The 26,325-nt window shown below is 41.3% G+C and overlaps 1 protein-coding gene across 3 annotated transcripts in view; it reads right to left on the bottom strand.

The window, feature by feature from the left end:
• The window catches only part of gramd1bb (GRAM domain containing 1Bb), a 106,207-nt gene that overhangs the window by 75,222 nt on the left and 4,660 nt on the right, over nt 1-26,325 (bottom strand). The window contains exons 1-2 of one of the 3 annotated variants that reach the window (XM_053678143.1): nt 11,115-12,501; nt 123-194 (exon numbers count right to left, since the gene is read on the bottom strand). In XM_053678143.1, coding sequence (XP_053534118.1) covers nt 123-194; nt 11,115-11,467 — 425 coding nt within the window. In that variant the 5' untranslated portion in view covers nt 11,468-12,501. Of the gene's footprint in view, nt 1-116; nt 195-11,114; nt 12,502-26,325 lie in introns of those variants that run through there. The other 2 variants (XM_053678146.1, XM_053678144.1) reach the window with 2 other exon arrangements.

Here is a 26,325-nt window from a genome sequence, read left to right as displayed (position 1 = left end):
CTCAGTCTACTAAAACACTTTCGTTGAAAGTTTTCTCAGTCTCTCTCTTTCACTTTCTCACGCTCACACACACACACACACACACACTGACACACACATTCAGGCAGAAGGTTTACCTCTACCTGCGCATAAACGGAGTCAGGAAGCGAGAGGAGTCGTCGTCATGGCTGCTCTGCTGGCTGCTCGGCTGACTGCTGTGACAGAGAAACACACGCCCGTCACTCATATGATCACCGTGACGACCGGTTTTTAATAGTAGTATTCATGTGCACAGTTAAACATTAGATCATTCATGTCTTATTTTATCAATGCAAATAAGGGAAAGGGCAGAAGTTTGCAGGGGGGTAAAAAAAAATTGTGTATAGAGAGTGTGCCACATGAATATTGTCACCAGAGGGCGCTGTATATTAAAAAGTATATTAATCTTGGAATTATCTACTACAAAATAGTCACATTATAGTTCTCAAACAAGACAAAACCAAAAAAAAAACAACATGTTTTTGTGTCATTTTTCATATATTTATCATATATCTTTCAATATACAGTCGAAATAATAAGTATAAATATATAAGTATTTAGTATATGACTGTACTAGTTTATACCATAAGTATAACTATATTAGTACTATATTTATACAAGCAAAATATAATGCTATTTCTAAAGGCTTACGTGTGCCACATTGTCATCAGCCTGCAAAACAAAAACAAAAACAAAACAACTAAAGTCAAGACAAGAGCACCAGCCAGAAGATTATTAACGTGAGATGGGGAAAGGAGGCGGGGCTTTCACAGGAGTCAGTTAACATCGGCGAGTTCAAAACACCTCCGCGACCGTCAATCATTCCAGATTCACATGTCGATTGGCTCGTTTTAATTTAATTGTAGGGGAGGGCAAGCTCTCTTTTGCATATTTGAATCTCACCCCAAATCATTTCATAAATAGACCGAATACATAAATAATTCATGCGATTCATACAGATACATGAATAAATATGAATAAATGCATACGATTCGAACGGCATCCCTGTTCTTGCTTTAATCTCGTTTTTAAATACATATCAGCAGCGATAAAAAGTGCAGTCTGTTAAATTTGCGAATGTCAATTTAAAAGAGAAAAAACATCGGGGACACACGATTCTGTCTTCCTCGTGTACACTACATGGCGAAGTGCTATCCATGATTCCGAAACACAGGACGCAGTGAATAATAAGCTCCCCAGCTGTAGCACAGGCTCGACCTCCCAGTAACTGACTGTTGCATCACAACAACGACGAATCGGGACGTGGTGCAATTCGGACTCGTTTGAGAGTATCGGTATGAGTTTATTACCGAGGTTAGACAAAATCACTCACGAATCACGGTGATGAGTTTCGCACAAAAAAAAACGACACGTGCTCAAAGCCTCGTTCTCTGTAAGACACTTGATCAGCTGTGCTGTGATGTGTGGTGGATTATCACCGTTATTCTGGTCCACGGCGAAAGGGAAAGTCGGTTAACGTGACTTCTGTGTAATGAGATCTCTCGGACGTGGTGGTCCGGGAAAACCGAGTAGATGGTAGCCGTGTTTGAATCCTAGCAAAGACGCTGGAAAATACGACCTATAACATGCTCGGACATGTCTACTTGGAAAAATGTACGACTTTACGGACTTCCCTTTGATGTGGAAAATCGTTAATACTTAAAAATAAATTAAAAAAGCACAACTCGATAAGAATTTCTGAGCGATTGTCTGAAAGTGATTTAGTATGGACGGTGCAAAGTGAGAGGAAGTGTGTGTGTGTGTGTGTGTGTGTGTGAGTGTGAGTACAAGCCTCTGCTCTACAAAAGTCAGAGTGTCGACACGGTGTGAAGACGTTGAATTATTCATTAGTTTATGCTTCTTTAATGTCACACTTGTTTTGTTCCAGCATGTTGACGTGACACGGCTTTAACCCTTAGCTCAGTGACCCGACTGACCATTCGGTTTTCAGAAGCTTGTGTTATATATAAGCTCGGGGTATACCACTTCAGAAATCCACGGAAATATTTCCAAGCATTTACTTTTCCACTCAAGTCATTGCTGACAATATCATTTGTAATGAAAATGTTGGTCTTAAATTAAAAACAAAATAATACAAAATAGAAGCTTTCAGACTTTTGGACCTCACTGTATATATGCGTGTGTGTGTGTGTGTGTGTGTGTGTGTGTTGAGTGTGCGTGTTTAATGTGGTGTGCTGGATTCCTGATATCAAAATGTTGCTTTAAGGATCGAAATGGCACAATGGTATTGTGTGGAAGCCTGATGTTTACACTCCTAGTATTGGGGTGTGGGCGGGTCATGTGACGCATTTGGTGTCTTCCAAAAAAACGTGCTTTTTGACGTCAATCTTGCAATGCATGGCTGAGCTATAAATCTGCCTTCCTCCATACATCAGTTGATTAGATTGAATTGGAAAACATGTCAAATCTGATTTAATACCAATGCACCATTTTAGGCCAGTGTATCCAGGGTACTCGGTACTGGATTGGTACACCCATAGACGCAAACACATTCACACTAGGCGAGGTACCTGATGACATGACGATTGGAGACGAACTGGCTAATCACTTCCAACAATTTCGTTCTCCTTGAGAAAGACAACAAAACCTTGAACTGGTTCCTTCAACAGCTTCTAGACTGGGCCTGGATTGTTTTTCCCACCTGTAAACTTCAGTACATGGTTCGACCCGTCTCAGTACTGCTGAAATCTGCTTATTGTTCTGCTTAGTGACGTGGCGGTTAAGGCTCTGGATTACTGATCAGAAGGTCGGGAGTTCAAGCGCCAGCACTGCCAAGCTGCTAACCCTCTCTGCTCCAGGGGCGCTGTATCATGTCTGACCCTGAACTCTGACCCCACCTTCCTGACATGCCGAATGTCCAAAAATGTTACTCGCTAAAAGAACGGTCTGAGTTTGATAACTCGCCGTAAAACCCACACGAATCATTAACCATTCGCCAGCGCCTTTCGTTCCAGTAAGTGATGTCTGTTTAGATCACTAATCTACAGACACGCTTTCAGAATGACTTGCACAAACCCGCCAGTAAGTTTCCTGAACTTACGCCACGGTATAAGAACTGCATCAAGGGTTTTCTGTGTCGAAAATATTCAAAAGACTTGATCCACTACACCTACAGCACTGACGGATAAATCTCTCCCTCATCCCAAAAATAGTCTAACAACTCTCTCCTATCGAAGAGAGGCAGACTCCCAAGAGTCTGGGATGACGGCAGTGTGAGCAGATATTTAACCTGTCTGAGCAGACACTGCAGGTTCCAGAGATCAGAGATAGTCCTGACAGTCCTATATATATATATATATATATATAAAGTGGATGTTTCTTTTCTCTCACATTGCGTTTCTGAGATAAAAACATGTATGACCTAAACCTTTTTGTGTCTTAATAGTGATAAGACTCAAGGTTATGCTTATTGGCTCTCCTCATCTGCTTCATAAAGCTGGTTCACTAATGTTCAACGTAGATGGCTCTCTTTTGGAGTTCCAAGCTAAACACACAAATGTCGGAGGTATATTCGATTCGAGTTGGTCTTTTGACCCACACGTACAATCTACTGTCAAGAAGATTGAAGATACTTTTTCTTCTCAGAAATATTGCTAGAATTCGCCCTATGCTATCTTTTCCTGTGACTGAAAGGCTTATCAACACTTGTTTTTTTTTCTCGTATTGATTACTGTATCGTGAAGTGAAGAGGAGAGTCCACCAGGGTGAAATGTGAAGGATCTGGAGAGATTCTGTAAGGAGGAAAGGTCTCTCGCCATGTATTCTCCAACCTCCTCAGGCGTTATAGGAATAGACTCCGAGCTGTTATCTTGGCAAAGGGAGGTAGCACAAAGTATTGACTAAAGGGGTGCCAATAATTGTTGCATAATTGTTGTGTTTGCAATTCTTCGATATCCATGAGAGCATGAGAATATTTTTGTGATTTATTTATTTTTTTTTTAAATAAAAGATCAGAAGGTTAAACAATAAAGACGATTTTTCACAACCTTCTTTGATCATATTTCCCAAGGGTGCCAATATTAATGGAAGGCACTGTATTTACACCGATAACACAAAGTACAAATAATGCCGTGTCTAAATTTAGTGCAACAGTACGATACCGGAAACTTTAAACATGAATAACGAGGTATTAATGATGCCACTAGAGAAATAATCAATACCCTTGTGGTGAGGTTTTTTTTTCAATATCCAGCACTTATATACACTGTGCGCCAGAATTATTGGCACCCTTTGTAAAAATGGGCTGTATAAAATAAACATTACAAACGGTAATGCAATTTGCATTGGAAATGTCTCGGATTGTGGACAGAATGGATTTTACATGTGTGCAACCTCACATTCATACCTCAGAGAAACAGTACATGGATAAAGGTGAACAATTCCTTGAGAGTTGAGAGTTATTACATTAAATACAGGTTTTTCAAGAATCACAGTTTATTTGCATTGATGAATAATTTTATCACATAATTTTGAGAGAACATACTCTCACTTACAGTTCTGATGAGAACAATTTCGATTTATTATTATTATTTTTTTTAAAAACTGTGTCGAAAGTTCGAATATTTTGTTTTTACTTTAAACAACCAATTTCTATGAAGGGTTCCAATAGTTCTGGAGGCAATGTATATAGGCTGGCTATAAGAAGTGTGTGGAGCACAACATACATGATTTATGAACCCAGAAGCCAGAGGATATGTTATTAATATTTAATACATCACTAAGACTTAAAATGTGTGCTTTCGTTACATCACTCTGACAAAAAAATACAACCTCTCTCTCTCTCTCTGTCTCTCTCTCTCTCTGTCTCTCTCTCTCTGTCTCTCTCTCTCTCTCTGTCTCGCTCTTTCTGTCTCGCTCTCTCTCTGTCTCTCTCTCTCTCTGTCTCGCTCTTTCTGTCTCTGTCTCTCTCTCTGTCTCGCTCTCTCTTTGTCTCGCTCTCTCTCTCTCTCTGTCTCGCTCTCTCTCTGTCTCTCTCTCTCTCTGTCTCGCTCTTTCTGTCTCTGTCTCTCTCTCTGTCTCGCTCTCTCTCTCGCTCTGTCTCTCTCTCCGTGTCTCTCTCTGTCTTGCTCTCTCTCTCTGTCTCTCTCTGTCTCGCTCTTTCTGTCTCTGTCTCTCTCTGTCTCTCTCTGTCTCTCTCTGTCTCGCTCTTTCTGTCTCTGTCTCTCTCTCTGTCTCACTCGCTGTCTGTCTCGCTCTTTCTGTCTCTCTCTCTCTCTCTCTGTGTCTGTCTCGCTCTCTGTCTCGCTCTCTCTTTGTCTCGCTCTCTCTCTCGCTCTGTCTCTCTCTCCGTGTCTCTCTCTGTCTTGCTCTCTCTCTCTGTCTCTCTCTGTCTCGCTCTTTCTGTCTCTGTCTCTCTCTCTCTGTCTCACTCGCTGTCTGTCTCGCTCTTTCTCTGTCTCTCTCTCTGTGTGTCTGTCTCGCTCTCTGTCTCGCTCTCTGTCTCGCTCTCTTTCTGTCTCTCTCACTCTGTCTTGCACTCTCTCACTCTGTCTCTCACTCTGTCTCTCACTCTGTCTCTCTCACAGTGGGATTAATACCACTTGCTCCATCTCATCAATAATTGACAGGAGAGATTAATAGACCTCACTGGCCTGTTATGTAAACCAGCTGTTGTCTTTCAATCAATCATTCAGTCCTTTACACACACACACACACACACACACACACACACACACTCACACTCATGAGCCTTATGAGTGATCGCTCACTGGAGACCCCGCAGAACGCGAAAACAATAACAACAGAGTGCATGTGTGTAGAATGAGAAATTCTGCAATAAACAAACGATGATCATGTCCATAAACAAAATACAGACAATAGTTCAAGCTAAAGTTTAAAGCATTATATTATCTTTCTGAAAGAAATCTCTGCAAGTCTATATAATACTAACAACACCTCACTAATAATACCTCTCTCTAATGCAGAATCTGATTGGTCAGAAGGTGTTGATTCATTTTCTCTAACAGCAGCATTAACATACTCGACTGAACATGTTCTCGTTTCTATAGCAACAGAATAATAATAATTAAATAGATGTAACAGTTGGCAAATTGCTGTGGCATAAGTTCAAGAAAACACTGCAGGACTTGCTACTATTGGAAAATAATCAACTTTGTGGTGCTAACAGTGACTCAGCTTCACACCGCCCTGTCGTTAATTATTTTCCTATAACAGCACACCTTGTCATGTTTTATTCCTTATGTCATCAATAAATAACAGGCTAACAGCAACTGATATGGTATATAGCATAAATGTGTAATAATAAATAATATATGTGGTTCATGAAGGCAGGACACAAGTGTGTAAACTCAGAGTTAGATTTATTCCAGTAAAAAAAAAAAAAAAAAAAATAGTAAGATGAGGACAAAACAAGAGTAGACAGGCTCAACACAGACATGGAAACAAAGAATCGGATGATAAGATACGATAGAGTATAAATCGGCGAACTAATCATGAACTAATATGAAACAGGTGCACACCATCGGGTAACACACCGATGACAAGACGGGGGGGCGGAGACAGGACCTTAAATGAAACGTGAACACGTGATGCTAGTCGCTATGGTGATGCGAAAGGGAAATCCGAAACTATTATCCTGTATCGTCCAGTTTGCGTATGCAGTGATGCAAAAACTTTCCAGGACAATACGCTGATATTTTAAACTCAATTTCAAATCTTAAATATTTTATTCCCTCATAAATACTGCATCTCCAGACACACCCCTTGTCGTGGTGTGGTGTGTGACACCCAGATACACGTACAGCATAACGGAGGAGCTGAAGAATGAACAGTTTTTCTGACTTACTGTAGAGTTTCTAATTCAAGATTCCCTGTTACTAACCTGTAATCACGGCTAAATGTTTATTAGCACTGAGCCGCTGGGACAGAGCTCTGAAACAGATGCCGACAGGAGTTAACGTGTAGCCTGGTTAAACGTTTCTCACGCTATAAAACAGTTATAACGTTGCTGGAACATGCTTCCTCGGGGCTCGGGGCTGAACACTTTTTTTGCTGACTTTGTGTATGTGCTCTATTGTAGCGGCAGTCATGAGTAACCTAACGTCACGCTTCAATAGGATCACGGAACATTATTTAAATTTTAACCATCAGGAACAAAATGTAAGAGTTGACGGTGTGAGTAAAGGGCTCTGGAGCGTTCCTGCCAAAAAATAAAGATCTGGCCGAGACTGAATATGGGGAAAAAAACAGAAACAGCTAAATATTACTAATAATTGTTCGAATAAACTGATCAACAGCTATAAACAGATAAAAGGCATGACGTGTTATTAAACGAATAAAACATTTAGGCAAATTGCCGTGGTATAAGAGGAATAAAATACTAATGAACGTGCATTATTTTCAATTATTTTACAATCAAGTCATTTCAGTCAATCCTTATGGACAGTGATTGATGGAAACTTACTGATGATAGGGAGGAGCTATGAGCAAACCAGGAAGTGACTAAGATCTAATGGCAAACACTAGTGCCGCATCCCAATTCGCCACTAAAAGAACACTTCGTTTTGTGAAGAACAATCGCATACTTTTGAGTGTGTAGCAAAAGAGTATTTGGGACATACAGTACTAACACGTCACGTAAAGGAAGAGAACGTCGTTGCCTAGTTACGCACACTAAACAAACTCCTTGTTGCTTTTCGGCTTTTCGTCATTCGGTATTTCTTCGTATAAACTTTGGTTAGTGCTTAATATTTAAGTTCTTAAGACGCATCAATGACGTTACACTCGTCCGCCGCGTTTGCAGGTTCAATTCAGCGAAGTAAACCGTCGCAAAGCTCCGCCTCCGTCTACTGGAAATAGCAGACCATCTTTGGGATACTCATTTCAACATCCTACGATTTGGGACACAGTGATTCTAATCTCGGATACTATTCAGATAGGCGGATTGGGACGCAGCAAAAGACCAAAACCAAAACAGGAAGTGACAGTAACAAAGTTAGGTAAACCATGACAGTTATCGTCTTGAAGCACATCAAGGTCATGTCCTCCAAAACCTCTACGCTTGGCTTGTATTCTACTTTACTCTGTCACTTTGGAAGTAACCGTGAATAAAAGCACGTACCGAGTGAAAAAAACAAAACGTAAATCTACACATTCTCTACCAAAATACACAGATAAGATCTGCTCTAAACAGGTTGTTTTTTCATAGTTATCTTTCAAAAATTGTTCTGCTTGGAACATCTCTACATCTCTAAGCTCAGGTGTAGGGATCCTTCACTGAATCCTTTGGGGTCAAAGATTTAGCCTTTCATTCTAAGAGCGTAGACGCTGAGAAATTTGAACAAATGAGGATTTGGTTTCATTTCATATCAATGAAGTCATAATAAAAGATAAGATAGCGAACGCTAACCTTAACCCTTACCTTAACTTTGCAACTTTTTTTAATGATTTGCTGGTCAGGATGGTGGTGGGTCCAAAGCATATCCCAGAAGCAAGGCAGGAATACACCCTGATTGGACACCAATCTATTTCAGGGCATCATAAGCCTAGACGTTCACACACGCATTCACACCTAGGTGGAATTTAAGGTTGCCATTCCACCTACTAGCATGTTTTTGGAAGGTGGGAGGAAACCACAGAATTCTGATGAAACCCAAACTCCTCAAAGAAAGTAACCCAAGCTCAAGGATTGAACCAGTGGCTGTGGAACTCTTAGCAATAATGCTACCCATTGTACCACTAGTTCGTGCCAATAGTTACCTATACATAGCAGTTTCTCAGTTAGATCTTTTGGAGAGATCTTTGCGCAAAGGTAACACAAACATGTATCCAGTTTACATGTATCGCATTAACTGAACTCTCCAAGGCCTGTTTCATGCTTCTGACCACGCAGGCTCGCAAATTCAAAACAAAAACGATCCGGTAGAAACACAGAAAGAGTGTGGGAATGAGCAGGAATTTTCGCTGTGTTTGAGGAGATTTGATTTGAGGTCGCATCATGTCGTCTTGCTCGCATAATGTCGGTCGCCATTTTGTTTCTACTTCTTCATTTGATGGACAGCCTGCAAATTGTATAGAACCTCCCAACGTGAAAAACCAAAAATGCTCCCAGCTCAGAGATTCGTTCGCTAGGAGCACTCCTGATAAAAGCAAAGTAATGAGGCTTTGATAATTCCATTTGAGCTACCCCTGCAGAACGCTTTTTGGGACTCTCAGGTCCCAAAAAAAAAAAAAAAAAAAAACCTTCACCCTAGATCAGAAGTTCATATCCCTACGATGCCATGGCCATCCATGGACGAGCAAAGTTGATGCCACTCCATGGGTGAAATAGATAACATTACTCTCTCACCTGTCAATCAAAGCGACACTAGCATCTCTGAGCTCATGTGTGAAGAGCGCAGTTTCCTTTGAGTGTTCAGCTACTCTGACATTATGGTAAAAAAACAACAACAACAACAAAAAAAAAACAGGACTCTGTCTTATTCATTCATCAAACTGAGGAATATGTATAGTTTTCCCATGGGGTTTCCAAGAAAATAGATCTACATTCAAATTCAACTTGTGTTTTCCTACATTCAAACCTCAACATTCAACTGATCTGTTCATCTGCTAAACTAGTCTCATATTAGAGTCCAATTGCTCACGTGATGGTAGGATCATTGATTGTCGGATCATTCGTTTCCTCATAGAGCCCAAATAAATGCAGTTAAACCCAAACTTGATTATTTGTGTTGGAAATGTATGTTCACCCTTTTACATCTCACCAAACGCAGCCCATAAAGCTTAGCATTTAGCCGATTAGCTGAATCATGTTATGATTTACATTCGCTCTTATCAAATCCAAAACATTCTTTCATTAGCCGTGGAGCCGGAAAAGGGCGTTCAGGAGCAGAAATATGAATCTGATTACCATTCTCATAAGCAGATACAGTAATAAGCACAGTAATGTGGGGCGTAAAAAATCACTAGAGGTCTGTCAAATTTGGTGAGAAGAAAAAAAGAAGATAATTCCATCGAACAGATCTTGATCTTGATAGCAGCAGAAGATACCAGTAGTACCAGCAGTTATAACAATGACACATCATCAACAACAACATTGACAACTGCAATCAACGATCTGCCGCTCATCTTGAGTCTTAATGAAAATGAAGCTATGTTTATGCAAAACAATAAATAAATAAATAAAATTGAAGTGTGATGTCTGTTTTCACCACACAACATTCATTTACAGTAATCGCTATATCTTGGTCAGGGTCTGGAACCTGTCCAGGAAACACTTCCATGTTGTGGGCATTCAGAAACATCCTGGTTGGGATGTCAATCCATTGCAGTTCACCAATGCACGTTCACACACTCATTCACAGTGAGTGGGCAATTTCATAATAGCAAATTCACCAACTACTATGTTTTTGGTAGGAAACCAAAGAGCCTGGACATGTCCCCCATATAGACAGCAACCCAGGCTGAGGAATGAGCAAGGGACCCTGTAGCTGCAAGGCAGCATCGTTACCTACTATGGCCATCTTAACGCATTCAGCTTTCTCAGCAAACAGATTCAAACAGTTAACTACCTGAAATTACTATACTGGTATTTCCTGCTACTTGTTTGTTATGAAGTTCCTCTCGAGAACCTAAATGGGCTCACTAACAATGTGAAAAAATAAAACTGAATCGGAATACTACAAAAGGTGTTACACTTGGATGAAGCTGTTAATGAGGAAAAGTTGATGATACATGTGTTCAATAATACATGCGATGAATTTTGCAATTGCAATATGATCTAAACAAATGTTCTGAATAAATGATGATGATGCAGATACATGTTCCCAAGATATGCCCTGAACTGTATACTACCATACTAAATGTCAAAATCGTGTTAGCTGAAGTATGGTAGTATATACCTTCTGAACGTTTGTAAGCATGAAAGTTTATAGGCTCCAGGCTCCCCGAGACGATGTGTTGGATAAGCGTTATGGAAAATGGATGGATGGATGGGATGGATAATTTGAACAGAAGGGAAGTACTGGTAAAAAAGACCCCAGTATACACTTTACTCAAAGAACAAAACATGAAAAGTAGAGCTTGCACGTCCACTAGGATGTCACTCAAAGACCAACCTGCTTTCGTTGCCGGGCTCCTTCTTCTCTCGCACCTTCAGCCACTTGCGTAACAGAAAGCGTCTGCGTCGTGGTGAGGCGCTGGGTGTGGAGCAGTTGGACCATGGAGCGTCCTCATCGCTGGATGGTGTGATCTCAATGGCAGGAAGTTGTAGATACTCCTTGGGGGCTAAATGAGAGCCTGAATGTCTCAGCGATCCGTTCTCCAGGCACTCGCGTTGTGCTTTCTTTGTTCGCCGCATCTTCAAGCGGCGCCGCCTCAAGGTGGGTGTGGAGGAGCTGGACCAGGCCGAGGTGGGATCGTCCCGTGGGACCTGCACCCGGAGAGATGGTGGCCGCAGACTGTCTGTCATGCTCAATAACGTAAGAGCCTGCCTCCACCAGTGGCGCTGACGTCAGAGTTGATACTGATGGAATACCTGCTAATAAGCCGGTTGGGCAACAAAGGAACGCGAGAGTTATATAGATCCAGATGCTGCTGCTAAACACTATTAAGTCCTCACCATGTTATCAGCACAGCTCCTACCAAAGTTCTCCTCTGTCTGAGATGATCCCTCCACTGTAACCTCTTCTGTCGGTGCCGATCGATCAAGAGTCAAGTATCACCGTAAATCTTTTGATTTGTCCCACAAATGTCCCTTTTTTGATGGAGGACTTGACAGATAGATGAACGGACGGATAGTGCGTGCGAGCCACGGGAGGCTTGCTGTCAGGGCTCGAGCAATGGCGCAGATGTATCAGGTGACACAGCAAGACTCTTGTTTCCCCTCACCGCAGATAAAACATGCATAAGCACTGGCTGACAATGTAATAATACCCCAGGCCTCCCTGAACGTCAGTGACTGAGTTAAGGACATTCACACTCGCTCAGGAATCCCACTACGAACATAGAGACGGTAGCTTCCGCTCTTGGGACTGCATACTCCAGCAAACGCCGCAGATTCCAGGAAGGTGGTGAGTTCAGCAAGACGAGATCGAACTTCTGGTGTCCTTAAGTGTAGGTTAAATCCTTGTGTGGCATTTAACCTCCAAGAGTTACCTCACCACTGGGTACACAGTGTACAGACACGGTGTAAAGGCAGCAGCCGAATGGCACGGATCCAAGGTTAAGAGGTGTGTTACTTGTGCGTGTGTGTGTGTGTCTTTGGTTAAGTCCCTGAGGCTTTTCTTCTCAATGCTCCTCTTCTTAAATGTCTGGCCCAAGCAGCTGTCACTGCCTACAGGTTAGAGTAAAGTGAGAGGGTTTGCCAGGCATCCAAGACACCAACAACTGAACACTTAGGAATAAGGACGTGTATATCGTAGTGATGGGCATGAAATAGTCGACTATTTGTTATGTGGAACCTAATTGATTAGTCATTACAACCCTAAATTCACAAATTGCTTTCTTTAACCTAACACAAAATAGCATAACCCCCCCCCCCCCCCACATAGTGTGTGGTGGATTGCAGCAATTCTGGAAAGTGTGCCAATACTTTCATCTTTGTCAGACCACCTCTCAGTACGAAAGACTACAGTGAGGTCATATTTATTTATAAATAGTGTTCCACTGGGCCTGTATCGCACTACATACGGTCGGTTCTGCAATGGCATTATTCTATGCTCCATGTAGTGAAGCATATTGTATAGGGAACCAATCAGGATTCAGACTAACTGAAACCAGCACAGTTTTCAGCATCTGAGGTTAATGTAAGTAAAAAATAGAAGCACAGTGTAGTCTTACTGCTAATGTTTAATTTGTCTGAATTAAAAAATATATATATATATATATATATATATATATATATATATATATATATATATATATATATATATATCTTCCATTCATTAGCAGTGGAATTCATTCAAATTCATTCAGCTGCCTAGTTTCTTTCCCACTTAGCCCAAATCTTTATTTATGTATTTATTTATGTTGATAAATCAGTGCTTTTAAGTAAAGTAAATCATTTCTAACCCGGATCACGTCTGGCCATTTATTTTATGACCACAGAATTATTTAAAATGCCCATCACTAATATAAAAACATGATCAAACATGCGTTCGCACTAACACACAGACAAGAGGACATTTGCAAATTTACACATTCACGTACAACCGCAAAGAAAAAAAAAGCACACACACACACACACACACACACACACACACACACACACACACACACACACACACACACACACACACACACCACATTCATGCTTTAGCTGAGCTGGCCTGGCTTGTGAACTGCATCTCACTGCTCTCAGCTGACACTACCACCAACTCACTGCTGAGCACACTGCTCCGAGTTTCTGTTTCATGTTCCAGGATGTTAGAAATCATTTAACCACAGTGATATTCTGGATCCATCGCCATGTAGAAGACTCAATATTAGAAGGTAGCATTATTCATCGTGTCGATGGAAGCGACAAAGCGTCTGCCTAATGCTGTAAACGTTAACGCAAATGCATTCAAATAAGCTAACACGCACGGAGGTGAAAACTGGGTCGTAACTGTAAAACGCACGTTTTTAAATCTCACTCCAAAGCCTCAACTCCAAACAAAACAGGACTATAAATAAATCGATCCATCAAAAACCCTGAAACTAAATAAAAATGACCTCAAAATTATACCTCGTCGTCAAAATAAATACAATACATTTACTGTGTTCTTGAGATCAGGAACTGTCTCGTACAGTTGTTATAGTTGTACAGTTGTGTAGTTGTTGTGCTCTCAAACAGCTAGATGCTTGGATTCAATTCAATTCAAATCAAAATCTGTATTTGATTAAAAAACATCTGCAAAGTAAATCAATGGAAACAGAAATGTAGTCGAACCGTAGCTCATTACGGAGTCATTTATATCTTTAACCAGTAGCAGGAGAAAAGTGAGACAGCACACCAGCGTCTGAATGGGGAAAACCCCGACCGGGCGGCATGAGCAAACGTACTGTAAGGCCGACAGTGTAAACAAATCAGTCTGGATCATCCAGAGAGTATAAAGCCAAACAGCTGCACCTCTGGCCCCGAGATTTGACAACCATGTTGATTCAGCAAACATCGTATAATATTTAAACAGTGATCGAACGGCTGATCTGAAAGAGCCGCCCGTGGTAACTGGGAGAGAAAAAAAAACGTAAATACTGAACAGGTCTGTGTAGGCCTACTGCGGGGGTTTCCTCTGTAAATACCTGGATTAAAGATCAAATGAGATTTCAAACGCGCAAGAAAATGAAAAAGTATAACATGAATATTAAATGATTTTAGAATTTTTAGAATTGCAATGGGGCAAGGTTACAATTTAGATGACACGGAATACTATGCATGTAATTCGGTTGCATAACATAACCTGTAACTGAATAACACGAAGGCCACACAAATAAAAGGAGGTCCACGAGTAAATCTAATGAGATGAATAAATATATGGTGTTTCAGAAATAAATTAAAAAAAACATTCACAAATATGTGGTGGTGTGGGGGTTAAGGCTCTGGGTTACTGCTCAGAAGATCAGGGGTTCAAGCCCCAGCACTACCGAGCCCCCACTGATGGGCTCTTAAGTAAGGCCCTTACCCCTCTCTGCTCCAGGGGTGCTAAAGACAATCTCGGCTGGACGGACGAGCTGAAAACATAATACTGCTACCACACGGAAAATGTATAAAATGCTAATATAAAATAAATGTACAAATTCTAAATATTTTGAAAAAGTAAATAGAACTGTAATACAACTGCATTCATATTCGCAGGAATATAGTTGTGCGGTTTTATAAAGAGAACTTGGAGAAACTGTTCTTCTGCAGTTATTCCGGCCCTGCACCTCTGGGGTTGGGGGTCTGAATCCCGGGTACTTTCCTCCGGGTACTTCCTCCGGGTAATTTCCTCCGGGTACTTCGGTTTCCTGCCCTAGTCCAAAGACATGCGCTGGAGTCTGATTGGCATTCCCACACTGCCCGTAGTATGTGAATGTGTGTGTGATTGTGCCCTGCGAAGGGTTGGCACCCCATCCAGGGTGTCCCCCACCTTGTGCCCTGAGTTCTCTGGGATAGGCTCCAGGCTCCCCGTGACCCAGTGTAGGATAAGCGGTATGGAAGATGGATGGGTGGGTGGATGGATGGATGGGTGGGTGGGTGGATGGATGGGTGGATGGATGGGTTGGTGGGTGGATGGCTGGATGGGTGGGTGGATGGCTAGACAGACTGATGGGTGGATGGACGGACGGACGGATGGATGGACGGGTGGATGGATGGCTGGGTGGGTGGATGGCTGGATGGATGGGTGGGTGGATGGATGGCTGGATGGCTGGATGGGTGGGTGGGTGGATGGGTGGGTGGATGGGTAGACAGACAGATGGGTGGATGGACGGATGGATGGACGGGTGGATGGATGGATTTAAATGACTTAAAATACCCAATCTGTTTAATCCAGCTTGTCATTTTCAAGTCCCCTAAACAAGACCCTTAACTATCAACTGCGCATCTCTGCTTCCAGTCAGAATCCAGTCCGCCTGTGAATGTGAATGAATAAATATGTTTGTCTGAGTGTGTAATCCAGCAGCACACTCGATGAGTGGTTTAAGTGCAGATTTGCATTCATTCTGCACACAGTAAGTGGAACTGGAGGAAATAAATCATCCCGCTGCCATGCCTGCTGCTGGATTGATCTGGTGTTAATCACACTGGGGAAAAGTGGAATATGGATTTGCTACACTGTAATGAAATGTTTCTCAATCCTGCTTTTGGTGTTTTCCCTTCCGGTTCTCCAAGCCATCAGCTAATGAACACACCGAATAAATACACAAATAAAGGTTCGATTGTGTGAGTTAGAAGCATGGACCGGGATTAAGAAACACTGCTCTAATGCAACGTGTGTGTGTTTTTTAGTTTACTTATAAACGTTCTGACAGATTTAATTCGGACTCCACTGAACACACTGAATGTCTAAAAACAACTGCTATAATATAAGTCTACACTGAATTCATCTGCATTGCATTTAAGACCTAATAAATCAAATGCAAAAAATAAATAAATGAATTTGATCATGCAAACTATGTCTATCCATCTTCGTTCACAGCAAACAGACACGTTTACATGTTACACTACTTTCTTATCTGTCTAACCAGATCTCTGCAGAACAACGAGACAGTTTTTGACTTTTAATTACAAAAAAAAAAAAAAACATTTCTACATTGATTTGGGGAAATATATTTATGGTTTCATGAAGCGGAGGTGTCAAACTCTGAGAAAAAGGCAGAGAATAAAAACAATTTGTTCGCCAAAAACAATCAACATGTTGATATCCAACTGGTTTTCTCAGACCAACACACACAAAAATCTAGATCAAATCATTAATATCTTTAGAAATGTGAGTCTTTTTTTCTGTTCTGTGATTAAATGAATTCTCTCATGTACCTGTAAAGCCACAGGTTTGTACGAGTTAGCAGGAAGTGGTGGGCACGAAAAGTAGGACAAACTAGACAATGGAAAGTGTTAAAAAATGTCAAATGTTATTTATAGTCATTCACAGCAGCAGTGCCATACTGAAATGAACAAACTGCCAGCCCACATGCCCAGAACAAGCAGACTGGGGCCGTGTTTACACTGGTGCGTTTTGGTTATAAGACGGCTTTTTAAAATGAAAACGATCCTCGTCCACACTGGCGTTTCCGCTGCGTTTCAGAAACGATCTCCGTCCACACGACACGACCGAATACGCACGTCACATGACTATTCGTGCACAATGGGCACGTGCGTACAAGTGTAAACAGGAAGTTGGTTGCTAGTCCAAACCGTGCGTGTACGTGTAGGGCTTACGCCGCTTGAAATGAGATTTGTTGGCGATCGCTCTAATCGTAGCTCGCCCCTTGCGCATGTAGCAGCTGCAGTTTTATAAAATACAGAATTGAACTGCACAATGGTTTCTAAGAATGACGAGGAAGCCAGCAAAGCTTGCGGTTCAGTCTCCGTGTCGTTGCGTATACGATCAAGGTAGCGTAACGGTCATGTGTTAGGGGCTTGACGAATCAGTGAAGGATGCGCCATGATCCAGAAGACCCAAACAGGGGACTGAATGTGGGTGGAGCCACGTGTTCATTTTCAAAAGTCTTCGTTTTGGTCTGTTTACACTGAAACGAAAGTCTCCGTTATTCGAGGGTGGAAAACGCCGGAGCAGTGTAGACGACAGGTGTAAACATAGCATAGTTATGTGTTTTAAAACGAAAACGCACTAGTGTAAACGGGGCCCATGTATCCAAACCATCGGTTCATTTACACTTGCCCGGTGGTCAATAAGTTTCAGTCTCTCAGTGATTTTTTTCACTTCACTCATCCAACAATCAGAGAAAGAAGACCTCTACTTCTTACTTTCACAGAAAGAAGACTTTCCAGTTGGTACATTTGTTTAAAGTGCACCTATTGTGTATTTTCAAATATTACCTTTCATGCAGTGTGTTATATATGTCACTGTTTGTGAATGTAAAAAATTTGCAAAGTTTAAAAAATCAAAGCGCACGACAAACTGAGTTATTGACTCCCAAAAGAAGGAATCGATTCTGAACAGCTGAATCGAGTCGTTAGTAATTCCAGATTTTACTTCCTGTACTAACCTACATAGGTTTGTAACAAAAAGCCCCGCCTCTGGTCTTCATCGGCTGCTCGGCTGATCGGTAGACCAATCACAACAGACTGGGTCATCTGACCAATCAGAGCAGAGTATGCTCCCTGAAAGGTGGAGTTTATAGCGAATCATTTAGAATGAATCATTTAACGAGCCGTTTGTGACACTGGGGGAAAAAAAGGTAACGCTGCAATTTAAAGTGTTTTTTGACCTTGGATGCATGTAAATCTATTGTATGAGACCTTTAAAACTAAATTAGGTACGTTTCAAAACCATAATAGGTGCGCATTACACTTTTATTGAGGATCTAATTTTAGGAACTAGCCCTATTTATTCGCCAGTACAAATGCTAGACAATGTTTCTAGAATCAGGAACTTGAAGGGAAACAGTGAATAAACTGAGCTAGCACAATACACAGTCGCCTCACGTCCGCTTGCTTCAGCTAGGTATCAGTTTTCCTATGTTGTTTGTTTGTTTGTTTGTTCAGCTATAGTCAATGTGGCACTTATTTTCTGCTAGCTATGAGAGAGAGAGCATTTCACCTCTACTCTAAGAAAACTATCTGTTTTTCTCACCTCCACTGTAAATTATCGGACCTAATATACAAACCCGTACAAATACCTCGACCTATCAGATTCGTCCGCGCGAAGGAACAGTCCTGAAACACAACCCACGTAAAAAATATAACTCCGCGAGTAACTTGCAATTTTATGTTTCAAACAGAGATGGCGATAGAGAGTCAAAAGTTCAGTATCGCAGCTTCATGATTGCACTGCAGCACATAAATTCACAGTGCTCGTTTTTTTTTTTTTTTAGCTGTCCAGCTAAACATAAACTCAACTTTATGGATTTAGCGTTCAATATCAGGGTTATCATGTCACGTTATTGTCGAGTGTTTGCCTTGTGTTAAAGGTTATGTGTTGTCACTTCCCCTGCCTGGATTATTTTGCTTATGTCTTCAGTGACACATTCTTCCTGGATATACACAGGAAAAAAAAAAAAAACTTTATAAGACTCAAAGACTTTTGAAAATAAACAGACATGAATGAATCGAGTTTGTTACAGAGGAGAGAGCTAGGAGAAGAGAGAGGGATAGAGCAGGGGTACGTGTGGAACAGCGTTCAGTCGAGGAAAATCTCTTTTCCGCAGCCGTTCGAGGAACATGCCGCTGTTTCATCTCCTCCTCTGTTCAGGTCAGCTTTGTTTCAGAGGCAGCGGAAATTCCCCGTGGAGTCAGACGGGCGGATGAATAAAGTCACTTTCACTACATCCAGACAACAATATCCGAAGCTAAACCTCTAACCACGTCACACGCGAGGCTGTAAATAACACTGTCTGGATACAGAGCTTTGAGGAGAAATGGAGTTACAATACCGAAACAATTACAAGAATGACAGGACAGATATAAGTGCTGGAACTATACTGAACTGTCCTGTACTGATACTGTCTAGACCAGGAATTGCTGCAAATGAAATGTTAAAACCTCTAAACTCCACTCAGAGGGTCCAGACTTACATTCCTCACTCTCATAACTACTGAATCCTTTATATTCGCTGCTGAATACTGTGCTTTATGAGGAATAACTGCGTATTAAGCTGCCACTTTAAGAGATTAATTAATGTAAATTCATTTTGTGTCCAATATTTGTTTCTTAGTCCTCATGTCTCATACCCACAATACTGAAAAGTGATTAGATACTGAAAAAAAAAGTGGCAAAATTAATATTTTATTAACCCAAATTTACCTATGTGTGTCCTTTTCTGCCTTCAGGAGCCCTTAACAAACCAGAGAGAGAGAGAGAGAGAGAGAGAGAGAAAGAGAGAGAGCGAGAGCGAAAGAGAGAGCGTGCAAGATAGAGAGAGTGGAAGACAGAAAGAGAGCGAGAGAGAGCGAAAGAGAGAGCAAGATAGAGAGAGAGAGAGAGGGAGAGAGAGCTGAGCAGCACAGAGCTGTGTGTGTGTCTATGTGTGTGTGTGAGTGTGTGTATGTTTGTGTGCACGCGTGTCTTTAGAAATAAAATAAGTTTGCTGAAAAGCGAAAGTAAAAAAAGGAAAGAGAATAAAGAGCCTTTCTGCGTTACCCCAAGCCTGCCTCCGTTCCTCGTTCCTCACCCAACCCAGGGGAGTCCTACACTCATGCATCCTTAATGTCCTGTAAATGTATGGGGATTTTTAAAATAATTTTTGGTTATTTTTTGGGGGTAACTTTTTAAAGTTTTTGGTAAACATTTTAAAAAATGAGATAAACAGAATAAAGATTTATAAAGACAAAAAAATATAAACACAAAAAAAAGAACAATAATACACCAGTAAAAAAAAAACCAGAGGCTGATTGCAAAATGTCTGAGTGATTTTAGTTTTTATTATAAGATTGAGTTTTTCAGCTTAGTGAAGACTGGAGAAACAGGTGAAACAGGCGTGACAATGAAGTGGCTATCATAAAATACAAATAACTACACTGTATACATGCCGGTGTTTCAGTCCCACACTGGACTGTATATGTATAAACATAGTTATCTGTTTATACACTATTCAAATCATCCTAAAATATATAGATCCAAACGTTTTACATCTTTATATTCATCTTTATTATACCTATATTTTCCCTTCATTTTGTATTCTTTTCTTATTAGTTTTTATGGACCAGCTGTGTAATTTTCACAGGTTTTCCTCGTACCCTGAATATTCCTAACAAACCCTTTACAATCACAATATTACTGGTGCTTACTGGAGATTGTAGGAGATCGTCAATTTGCAGTATTTCTTAGAGAGGTTTTTAATAAAACATTTTTTTTTAAGACTTAACAAGGAAAAATCGGTGAAATTGTAACAGAAACTATAACAGAAAATGTTTGCCATAGTGCAGCGGTAAGGGCATAGAATCAGATATTTACTTTTGCTGGAAATGAATTCAACCGCTAACTCCGCCCCCTTACCATACGCCTAACTAATCATAACACTGTATATGAAATGAGTCACGCAAATTCTTATGAAACTGATCATCACACACACACACACACACACACACGTACACACACCCACACATTGACCGGCTGCAAAAACACACTAATGAATTTTCCAGAAAGTGGATTTTGGATACTTTGGAAGAACAGGAAGTCCTGAGCTGTCCTGAGGTCTCATCGAGACCTACAATCTCCACTGAGCAAAGCTAATAGCTGCAATCACTTCATCCCAATTACAGTCATAAACCTACATCCTTAACATACAATTAGCTTCCATCTGCAGGATCGTTTGAGGTCCAGCTCCACTCAACCATCACTGTCGCTGAAAGTACGAGCTTCTTCTGTGTTCAGTACTGCGGCTTAGTGGAGACTCGTCTTCGGGCTTCTGACCGCATGCGTATGGCTGCCTGGGAAACCTTTCACACGGTCAAATCTTCACATCGCAACCATACATAGTTCTAATTGGCATGTATCGCATCCAGAAGAAAGACTTAAGCGTTTTAAAGTCAGATTACCTCCAAAGATTTCGTTCCAGTTTCACTGAAATCGACATCAGCTACTACTTTGTGAATTCGTAAGAAATACGGCCACTCGGTTTATCAAAGACTGCAAAGGAAACCGCGTAATCAGTCTGATTATCAGCAGCATCTATACGTCAGTCTCTTCTCCTGAGGTCAGGATTAGTCACGGCGTTTAATGAGCGCAAGCCTTCGCGTCTCATTTTCGACTCGCCCGATCTCTGATCGCGCTGACGTCGGTGGGGAAATAATCGCTGACTCATTCGGTGAGTTTAATTCAAACGCTGCGACTTTCTCCACGGCACGTCTGTGTGTGAGTCAGGGATAGACTGTCAGCTGGTGTTTATACTGTTTACGGACTGGATCGAAGTACGCCACTTTCACTACAGCACGTAAAACGACTTGGTCAAAGCATGACAGGGTGACTGAGGAACGCAGTCTTAGCTAGCAAACTAGCTAGCAATTAAACTTTTAACTTAAACGTTCTCCTTACCTCTGCTGGTTAGAAAAGGAATAAAATCACTACGTATATACATATATGTGAGGTAAAACGGAACTGGAGTTTCTTATGATTGTTGCAGCCAAAAATTCTTGATTTTGATGCGGCTTTTGCTGTAGTGTATACTGTACATGCCCAATAAAGACTCATTAACATTATCAATTATCAATATCCTAGTCTTCCTTGCCATGCGCTTCCGAACACAGATAAAGCAAGACTTTTTCTTCTTCGGATCATCCATCTTGCCGTTTTTCCTGACGAGCCCTTACAGTAAAGCTGAACATTAGTTCATCGTTATCGCAACGCTTAAATACCTCCGGAAGCTAAAATATGCGTATGAACTCTTTATGACCGATTGCTAAATGTTCTATTGAGTAATCTAGTCGTCCGGAACATTCTCATACGCGCAAGATTGTCAGCGTTTCAGTGAATCACAGTAATCACAAGATGCAACAAATGGAAACTATTTTGCAATAAAACAGTAATCTATTGAAATGTAAAGACTTGAAACGTGTGTTGAAATGTATCACAGGGTATACGGTAATCACAGCTAGGGCTGGGCGATATGACGAGATAACCCGGTGATAAATATTGTCACGCTACATTTTTTAGTATCTCAATACGAGTATCTCGATGTATTTCTGTCGTTTTATTCAAAACCGTAAAATCCTCACCTGCTTTTCAGTAGAAATGATTTTCCTAGACATCATGAAAAGTCTCAGGAAAAAAGGTTTTAGTCGTACAAGCGACACTACAGTTGAGCTGGTACTTTGTTAGCAAACATGCATACACAGTATATCATGGTGCGTATCGTGGATCGTAGAAATGTCTTCAGATATCCTGATATGATACGTTGGCCAAATATAAAGTTCTGATTAACAAGCCAGCTCAGAAAAACAACACCGGAAGACAGTTTGATCGTAATCTTTTGTGGTTTTTCAAAACCGCGTGCTGTGTGAAAATCAGAGCAAAGAGTAGTCTGTCATAAACACTTCCTGTGGGCTTAACATGGTACGATTCCCACACACGAGCGCTCTAGAAAACTCGCCTGAAGGTTTGCCAGCTTTAGTTCGCATTTTAATAATGAAAGATTTGTGAATAATATCCAGCAAGAGGATTTTGAAATAATCGCTTCAGTTTCTCATCTATGACTGAAGAAGCAAGTAATGAAACACTCAGGCTGCATTTACACCACAGGTTCTGATGCCAGAGTCTGATTTGTTGACTATATCTGATTATTTTTTTGACGACCCGCTTACATCATCAAGTCACCTATATCCTTACAAGTGACCCATATCCTTACAAGTGACCCATATCCTTACAAGTCACCCATACCCTTACAAGTCACCCATATCCTTACAAGTCACCCATACCCTTACAAGTCACCCATACCCTTACAAGTCACCCATACCCTTACAAGTCACCCATATCCTTACAAGTCACCCATACCCTTACAAGTCACCCATACCCTTACAAGTCACCCATATCCTTACTAGTCACCCATACCCTTACAAGTGACCCATACCCTTACAAGTGACCCATACCCTTACAAGTGACCCATACCCTTACAAGTCACCCATACCCTTACAAATGACCCATACCCTTACAAGTGACCCATACCCTTACAAGTCACCCATACCCTTACAAATGACCCATACCCTTACAAGTGACCCATACCCTTACAAGTCACCCATACCCTTACAAGTCACCCATACCCTTACAAGTCACCCATACAAGTCACCCATATCCTTACAAGTCACCCATACCCTTACAAGTCACCCATACCCTTACAAGTGACCCATACCCTTACAAGTCACCCATACCCTTACAAGTCACCCATACAAGTCACCCATATCCTTACGTCACCCATACCCTTACAAGTGACCCATACCCTTACAAGTGACCCATACCCTTACAAGTCACCCATACCCTTACAAGTCACCCATACCCTTACAAGTCACCCATACCCTTACAAGTCACCCATATCCTTACTAGTCACCCATACCCTTACAAGTGACCCATACCCTTACAAGTCACCCATACCCTTACAAGTCACCCATATCCTAACAAGTGACCCATACCCTTACAAGTCACCCATACCCTTACAAGTCACCCATACAAGTCACCCATACCCTTACAAGTCACCCATACCCTTACAAGTCACCCATATCCTTACAAGTCACCCATACCCTTACAAGTGACCCATACCCTTACAAGTCACCCATACCCTTACAAGTCACCCATACCCTTACAAGTCACCCATACCCTTACAAGTCACCCATATCCTTACTAGTCACCCATACCCTTACAAGTGACCCATACCCTTACAAGTCACCCATACCCTTACAAGTCACCCATATCCTAACAAGTGACCCATACCCTTACAAGTCACCCATACAAGTCACCCATACCCTTACAAGTCACCCATACCCTTACAAGTCACCCATATCCTTACAAGTCACCCATACCCTTACAAGTGACCCATACCCTTACAAGTGACCCATACCCTAACAAGTCACCCATACCCTTACAAGTCACCCATATCCTAACAAGTGACCCATACCCTTACAAGTCACCCATACAAGTCACCCATACCCTTACAAGTCACCCATACCCTTACAAGTCACCCATATCCTTACAAGTGACCCATACCCTTACAAGTCACCCATACCCTAACAAGTCACCCATACCCTAACAAGTCACCCATACCCTTACAAGTCACCCATATCCGATCTCTGCATGTACACTATACGCTTTATGTATATATATAGGTCGAAAAACGGCGCAATTTGCAATGGATGCAGACGAAAATATAATACAAGCCTCTTAACACGGAGAAAAAAAAGAAGAGGGCCCTTGTTGAGTTGCGTTTTCACGCTTGGTGTCCACCCGACGTCATTCGCCATCGTCGCTTTTTCACTGACGTACGACTCGCACTGACAGGGGAATATCCAATCTGTCCGCTTACACGGCAGACGCAGATGCACGTATCCGATTCATATCAGATTTATTTCCATATATGAATGAGGCTTGAAACAGATCTGAGAATATCGGAATCTGTGTGCTTTTTTCGTGCTTACACGTTCACGGGTCATATCCGATCTGTGCCGCGTGGGAGGGAAAAATCGGACTTGGGTCACTCGAGCCATGTGGTGTAAATGCGGCCCGGGCGCATGCTGTTATAAGGAATTGATCGACAACTGGCCCAGATGAAAAGCAGTGTTACTATTACCAATCAAAAAGTTGGTTATTTCCCAATAACAGCATAAACCTCAGCACACTCAACAATTCAATTACAATTCTGTATTCATTAAACGTTCATGAATTATATATATTATATATTATAGTTACATTTAATGCTGTGGAACATCCGTGAAACAAGTTAGTTCCTGTTATCACTTATATTACAGCAGCTACAAGAAGTGATTCCCTCACCAGCCCTTCGTGCGTTCTGAAAAACCTCCCACGTAAAATTCACAAAATCGTATCAACATTTACGTACGATTTTTAACCCGTTCAAGTCCCTGTGTAAGCTGTTACTATAGAAACGATAACGTATTAAAACAAGCAAGTTATAAAGTCTGCATCCAGCACTACTGTCTAAGCTGTGCTTCTGTAGAAAATAAATCAGCAGCACTGGGTTATAACACATTATAAACTTTCATACCATCTAATGTAACATCTAATGAGCCTAACTCTTCCAGAGTCTTTGTCACGGAGGTCAGTTTTTGTGTTAAGGAGAAGGACAACGTCTCTCTGGGCTTCTGAACACCTGTTTGTCCACATGTGCAAACACATGCACGTGCACACACACACACACACACACATTGTAACAGATGTCAACTCGAGGAGAGACCTCGTGTCTCCAAATAGCTTGGAAGAGCTCAAGTTACAAAACCAACACTGTGGGGTCCAGTGGAAAATCTGTGTTTATGTATGTGTGTATTTGTAAAAGTGTGTGAGTGTATGTGTGTGTAAGTGTGTATGTGAACTCAGAAGGTAAGAGTGAAATTGTATCGACACCTTTAAACAACCGCAACACACAGCTCATTAAACAACCCGAAAACTTTTACACGTCAGTGAGCTGAAGAGGGAAATGATGCTGCGCAGAGAGAGCATGATGGTGCGCAGAGATAGAGCCACAGATAACGATCACATGAGGCAGAGAGGAATTAAAATGGTCATATATCATACTTTTTATGACACATCGTAATTTTTGATCCTTTTATAGTTACGTTTAATGTTGTGAAACCTCCTCGAAACAAGTTCCTCTTCTCACTTACGTTAGAGCAGCTATAAACAGTCGTTCCTGCAACAGCTTCTCTTTTCTCTCTCTTGAAGGTGACAAGACAACAAAAATGCAGCTTATCGTGTTACAGAGAAACCACGAAGCACATGTCTGGGTCGGTCGAAAAACCTAGCTACAGCTTTACGAGACTCTTTCCATAAATGCTAAATGAATAAACATCTCCCGACAGAAAGAGTACACCACAGTACAACAGTTACTCACGCTTTTTAAAAATCCATGTGCCGCATCCACATAGATTTTAAGGCAAGACAATACAAGTAGAAAGGGACATTTTTTATTTATTTATTTTTTTTACAATTTAGGAGATGTAGAACATCTTAGAAGAAAAATGTTTTTG

Source organism: Ictalurus punctatus, chromosome 4 (assembly GCF_001660625.3).
Source record: "Ictalurus punctatus breed USDA103 chromosome 4, Coco_2.0, whole genome shotgun sequence".
NCBI classification, from domain to species: domain Eukaryota; kingdom Metazoa; phylum Chordata; class Actinopteri; order Siluriformes; family Ictaluridae; genus Ictalurus; species Ictalurus punctatus.
This window is presented reverse-complemented; position numbering and strand designations above follow the sequence as displayed.